This window comes from Limulus polyphemus, unplaced genomic scaffold (genome assembly GCF_000517525.1).
Source record: "Limulus polyphemus unplaced genomic scaffold, Limulus_polyphemus-2.1.2 Scaffold12724, whole genome shotgun sequence".
Lineage (NCBI taxonomy): Eukaryota > Metazoa > Arthropoda > Merostomata > Xiphosura > Limulidae > Limulus > Limulus polyphemus.
This window is the reverse complement of record NW_013678334.1, coordinates 1-7328: the sequence shown is the minus strand read 5'-3', so window position 1 is coordinate 7328 and position 7328 is coordinate 1. Positions and strand designations below refer to the sequence as shown.

General features: G+C 33.2%; 1 protein-coding gene across 1 annotated transcript; it reads left to right on the top strand.

Annotated features, from left to right (window-relative positions):
• Positions 1-252: 252 nt before the first annotated feature.
• LOC106477079 (synaptogenesis protein syg-2-like) lies at positions 253-6619 on the top strand (the record flags this gene model as incomplete). Its single annotated transcript, XM_013937678.1, has 4 exons — positions 253-613; positions 2137-2247; positions 4868-5071; positions 6326-6619. Coding segments are annotated over exons 1-4 (970 nt in total), but the record flags the coding sequence as incomplete, so codon positions are not given.
• Between the last annotated feature and the right edge of the window lie 709 nt (positions 6620-7328).

Here is a 7328-nt window from a genome sequence, read left to right as displayed (position 1 = left end):
ATATTACATTTACTTCCTTTTTTTTGAAAAGTTTTTCTTTACTTGTGTAAAAATACTGGTAAACAAGATCCCCCTAAAGTCACCAGATTTCCATTTCAGTCATTCGTATTTACAGTCTGTTAACGTTTTTAATTATATGAACTTTGATGAGCTTGTCTTGTCATATAATCAGTAAAAAGGTTTTTAAATTATTTCAGTTTACCATATAATACAAAACCGTTAGAAGTAACATTAACGTGTCAACAGTTAAAAATGACAAATTTTTACCATGTTCTAGCTTTCCAGCAAATTAAAGCCATCGAAGGACAGGCCGTTACTCTACCCTGCAATGTAAGGCTTCCCGAGAAGAAGGAAGATATTGCTTTAGTGCTCTGGTTTAGAGACGATTCGGGTGTTCCTGTTTACAGTTTTGACGCTCGCTCTGGCTCATTTTACAAAGCAACACATTTTACAGATAATCCTCTAAGCTCACGAGCTCACTTCAACGTAAACTACAAACCTCCTGCTTTAAAAATCGAGAATGTTATCAAAGATGATGAAGGAGAATACGAATGTCGAGTAGACTATCGAAAAGCACGAACTGAAAAATGGAAAATATTCTTGAAGATTATCGGTAAAACACTTTATTTATTGTAATATTGTTGAATAGTAATGAGTTACATGGTGGTATTATCTAATATTCATGATCAACACTTTATATATTGTAATATTGTTGAATAGTAATGAGTTACATGGTGGTATTATCTAATATTCATGATCAACACTTTATTTATTGTAATATTGTTGAACGGTAATGAGTTACATGGTGGTATTATCTAATATTCACGATCAACACTTTATTTATTGTAATATTGTTGAACGGTAATGAGTTACATGGTGGTATTATCTAATATTCACGATCAACACTTTATCTATTGTAATATTGTTGAATGGTAATGAGTTACATGGTGGTATTATCTAATATTCATGATTAACACTATATCTATTTAATATTGTAGAATGGTAATGAGTTACATTGTGGTATTATTTGATATTCATAATCAACACTTTATATATTGTAATATTGTTGAATGGTAATGAGTTACATGGTGGTATTATCTAATATTCATGATCAACACTTTATCTATTGTAATATTGTTGAATGGTAATGAGTTACATGGTGGTATTATCTAATATTCATGATCAACACTTTATCTATTGTAATATTGTTGAAGAGTAATGAGTTACATGGTGGTATTATCTAATATTCATAATTAACACTATATCTATTGTAATATTGCTGAATGGTAATGAGTTACATGGTGGTATTATCTAATATTCATGATTAACACTATATCTATTGTAATATTGTAGAATGGTAATGAGTTACATGGTGGTATTATCTAATTTTCATGATCAACACTTTATATATTGTAAGATTGTTGAATAGTAATGAGTTAAATGGTGGTATTATCTAATATTCATGATCAACACTTTATCTATTGTAATATTGTTGAATAGTAATGAGTCACATGGTGGTATTATCTAATATCCATGATCAACACTTTATCTATTGTAATACTGTTGAATGGTAATGAGTTACATGGTGGTATTATCTAATATTTATGATTAACACTTTATATATTGTAATACTGTTGAATGGTAATGAGTTACATGGTGATATTATCTAATATTCATGATCAACACTTGCCCTACTTTTCTTAGTATTAAACTTTTAATTTGTTGACAATATATCTCGTCCCTGGAAAGTGTCTACTAGAGATAACGATTAATGAACAAAATATAAACTATTGAACATAATTTGGTTAAAATTTCAATTAAAAATACCGTTAATAGTGTTGATTAAACCAATATGTTAAATTTAATATAAGTTAGTTGCTACAATAAGTTTGAAAAATTAAACTTGAGGGTTAAAGTAATTATTATAATATCATACAGTCAGAATGTATAATTCTTAGACTGAACTCAGGCATTATTTCAATATCTTTGCCGGAATTATATCATGATATTAACGAACTTAGGAGACCTAAGTCAATTCACATTACTTCATTGAGTCTATGGTATTTTTTATAAGTGAGCAATAAATTTAACACAGTGTATTTTGAGTTATTACGTTTACCTTTATACAATGTACAGTGCCTCCGAAATCTGTAATCATAATGGACGAAAATGGACAACGTCTCCAGGGGCTGGTTGGACCATTTAACGAAGGATCAATTTTGTTATTAACGTGCGAAGCTGATGGAGGTATTACCATTTATCTCGTTTAATCATTATTTGTCGTCACGAATAATCCTTAAATATGAATTATAAAATGCAGGGTAGAATCTAATTTAAATTACACTGAGGGAATTATCAATTGTATGAAGGAAAACAAGTACAACAGTAGACACTTTTCCATTGTTTGTAACACAGGAAATTCTATAACAAACGATGTTATTGTTAGAGTTATATAATAGAATTGTGAGCAGTAAACTAAACAGAAACAACAATGTATTCGTAACACTACAAGTCGAATATATATTGTTTATATAGAACAAATGGACACCAGATTTTAATAGCATAAAATTGTTGTTTACTGTATACAGATGTTATATAATAAGTACTAGTGATTTTTTATATGGAATCTGAGGGTCGCAGGTTCGAATCCCTGCCTCCGAATATGCTCGCCCTTTCAGCCGCGGGAGCGTTACAGTTTTACGGTCAATTCCACTATTAGGTGGTAAGATTTATTGAATTTATGATATATCAAGATTCTACTCTTCGAAACATCATCTTAGGGCTGTCTTCAATGTAATGTTGTCTAGTAACAACCGCCATTTTTCAATACAAAGGGGCCCCGGCATGGCCAGGTGGTTATAGCGCTCGACTCGCAATCTGAGGGTCGCGGGTTCGAATCCCCGTCACACCAAACATGCTCGCCCTTTCAGCCGTGGAGGAGTTATAATGTGTCGGTCAATCCCACTATTCGTTGGTAGAAGATTAGCCCAAGAGTTGGCGGTGAGTGGTGTTGGTTTGCTGCCTTTAATCTCTCATTACTAAATTAGGGCTGGCTAGCACAGATAGTCGAGTGACTTGAACGACATTACAAATAAGTCAACATTATTTATGAGTTTTTAAGTCATTTTTAACTCACCGTATGGTAAACTAAATTAATTCAGGTAATGTCAGAATATAATTCACACACGTAAATTGATATAGGTTGATATATGGTGAGTTAAAAACGACTCAAAATAACCCATAAATAGTATATAATTGATTGATTGATTGAAGCTAAGCACAAAGCTACACAATGGGCTATCTGTGCTCTGCCCACCACGGGTATCGAAACCCGGTTTCTAGCGTTGTAAGTCCGCAGACATGCCGCTGTGCCACTGGGGGGCAAATAGTATATAAACATCACCATTATAAGAAACCTAACTGCATTTCTTCGATTTGCTGACACAAATGTAAATATTGATCAAATAATCTAATATACAAACAGGTAGTAAAACGTACATTGTTCTATGTTTACCTTATTGACTTAGTGATAAAACTCGAGTATGTCTGTGATCTTTATCGAGTCTTATAGACCTGGGAGGGTCAGGTGTTTTTGACCTCTTCCTCCCAACTCGAGGTTTTGTTTTGAGTTTCGCGCAATACTACACGAGGGCTATCTGCGCTAGCCGTCCCTAATTTAGCAGTGTAAGACTAGAGAGAAGGCAGCTAGTCATCACCACCCACCGCCAACTCTTGGGCTACTCTTGTACCAACGAATAGTGGGATTGACCGTCACGTTATAAAGCTCCCACGGCTGAAAGGGCGAGCATGTTTGGTGTGACGGGGATTCGAACCCGCGACCGTCAGATTGCGAGTCGAGCGCTATAACCACCTGGCCATGCAGGTATTGAAAAATGGCGGTTGTTACTAGGCAACATTACATTGAAGACAGCCCTAAGAAAAGTAGAATCTTGATATATCATAAGTTCAATAAAAGCTCGTGAATTTAGATTAGAACAGGACAACCAAGACAATTTCTACTTAAACGTACAATGTCGTCAGATATCAACAATGTACTTACTCGATGAAAGATATCTTTTAGTTTTCGTTCAGACTTTTCTCTCAATAGGAAGTCCCAATTTATTAAAGTGACCTAAATAACGACCTTGTTCTTTAAATTATAAAGTAACGTTGTTGTTTATTGTGATTCTTGAGTTTTGAAGAACATTTCACTGTAAGTTTAAGTCATGGACGTTATCGGATGGGAGTTGTCACGGTTGATAGCCACTGATAAAGAAATATGAGCTTCATGTAATAAGTCAATAATATAAATGAAACCAATGAATGCAAAACACGTCTTCCTAGGGGCTGAGTTTCATGTAATAGTAGTCTAAATGTAAACAATGGCTAAAAAGACTTCTTTCCGAGGGCTGAGCTTCGTGTAATAGTAGACTAAATGTAAACAATGGCTAAAAATATTTATTTCCGAGGGCTGAGCTTCGTGTAATAGTAGACTAAATGTAAACAATGGCTAAATATAATTTCTTTCCAATGGCTGAGCTTCGTGTAATAGTTGACTAAATGTAAACAATGACTAAAAAGATTTCTCTCCGAGGGCTGAGCTTCGTGTAATAGTAGTCTAAATGTAAACAATGGCTAAAAAGATTTCTTTCCAATGGCTGAGCTTCGTGTAATAGTAGACTAAATGTAAACAATGGCTAAAAAGATTTATTTCCAACGGCTGAGCTTCGCGTGATAATTCAATATTCTAAATGTATCCAACGGCATTAAGATGACAAATATATAACCAAATTTGTTGTGTTATTTCATCTTATATTTTACCGGATTAAAGTTTCATTTTAGAATTTGAAGTATCCAATATCCTTAGGCGATCCACCTCCAGCTGTGACCTGGTGGCAAGAATCTATTATATTAAACAGTGATTACATCATTACGCCTTTGAAAATATCTCGGAATGAATTCATAATTGAGGCTCTAAAGAGAGAACATCTGTGGGCTAAGTTAACATGCCAAGCTTCCAATACAAACTCGACTTCTCCTGTAACCGGCTCTATTCTGTTAGATTTAAATCGTAAGTGACACACGCTATTGTTTAATATATTTTTGTAGGGTACGTGTAGTATATATATAGCTGTTAATTTTGATGATATCTAGTGTAGTACATTAAGGAGTTTAATACCAACAAAAGGTACTGAGTTGCATTTGATTATAGTTCCATTTTTTACAGTATTTATTTATATATCACGAAAAATCAGGCACCGCAAATAAAACATGCATAAAATGTATTAACCAAAACTATTGTACTTAGTAATCTTGAATTAACAACTAATACATATTTATATACGAGTTTCAAAAGAACAAAAAAAAATGTTATAGTTTCCAACTACAAAAATCATGGGAGTTTCTTATCATTAGGTATTCATAGCTGGATATTTAGACATTTATAAACCACATTAAAAATAGATTAAACTCTAGCGCTTTTGAAATGTGAACATGTTTTCTTCAAGACAAAAATGGCATGATTTTTTCCTTTTAAATGCTATTTACCGAATGTTTTATAAAAGTTTTGTTGTTGTTTTTTCTATCTCATAGATTTAAATTTACGAACTGTAAAGATTCAAATTCTAATCAAACCATTTCCTATTGAAATCAGGTCTTCGTGAAGTCTAAATTTTACAGCATACCAGAAAAACATAGATTTGTTATTTATAGTTTTGAAATCAATATTTTTTATTGATACTTATGAACTTTTGTTGTGTTAATTTTTTTCCGTTTGTTTCTCATTTTCTTGTAACTATATCGTCAATCGTTATTACTGTTATACGATCACCTAAGCCTAATTAGTAATTTTTCAACTAGTTACTGTTTATTGACTAGTGTATCTCGTTGCTAATCTGCTACTATCTTCAGGGAAATCCCGAGAAGGATTATTTACTGTGTTGGTAGTGGACGGAATGCGATTTCGGGTTTTCTTGGTCGAGTGGATATTGCATCAGCCTTCCTTAAAGTAGACCCAGGATTGAATCCCGTCCAATACCAACATTCCTTCTTAAGATTTCCCCGAAGATGAAACAGTTTAAAATGCGAAATGTAGGGTAAAAACTAATTGGTAATTAGTATCTATTTAAAAAGCTACTAATTAATAATTAAGCTTAAGTAATCTTATAAGCTGCTAACGATTGATATCTGATTGCCACAACCATACCGCGAGTACTTAAGAAAAAGTCAATAGATTTTATACAGTGTTTATTGTGATAGTTTCCAAATCTCTTACTGAGTTAACTTATGAGCTATTGTTTGTTGTATATTCTTTATTTTTTTAAAGTGAAACCTTTACACGTCCGTATAACATCAAGAAGACAGCCTCTATCGGCAGGTCGTAGAGTTGAAATAGAATGTCAATCAGTGGGTTCCAGACCCCCAGCTAGAATGACTTGGTGGAAAGATGGAAAGAAAATATTCTCCGCGTCAGCGATAACCACCCCAGAAAATATCACAATCAGCAAGTTAATTTTTACTCCAGAAATAGATGATCACAAAAAGGTATTGACTTGTCGGGCCGATAATCCAGACGTCGGAAACAGTGTCAAAGAAGCAGAATGGAAACTTGACGTAATTTGTAAGTTGCTCAAGCTTTTTACCCTTATTAAATCAGAAAAAAATATATAAATAATATTTATTATAGAATACTCACATAGCGTTATTCTTATAGCAAAGCCACATCGGGCTATTTGCTGTTTCCACTGAGAGGAATCGAACCCCCGATTTTAACGTTTTTAATTCGAGGACTTACCGCAGTCCCAACGGGGGACTCTTACATAGCATTCAAAGGATTTTTCTTACGACACAAAATTTTGTTTGTTTGTAGTTAAGCGTAAAGATATACAATGGGCTATCTCTACTGTGTTCACCACGGGTATCGAAACTGACTTTTAGCGTTATAAACCTTTAGACTTACCACTGAGCCATTAGGGGCACATAACGTTTTAATCTCACTTTTCCGTATAAACAAGTTCTAGTATGTAGTTTCATGGTTGAAATAAACAGTGGAATAAAACTGACTTTATAACTAGTTTGAATTTCTTAGAACGTAATGGAAATTTAGGCATAAGATACAATGGCGTTATAAGATTATAAGATATAATAGCGTTATAGGATCATAAGATATAATGGCGTTATAAGATCATAAGATATAATGGTGTTATAGGATCATAAGATATAATGGCGTTATAAGATCATAAGATATAATGGCGTTATAGGATCATAAGATATAATGGCGTTATAAGATCATAAGATATAATGGCGTTATAGGATCATAAGATATAATG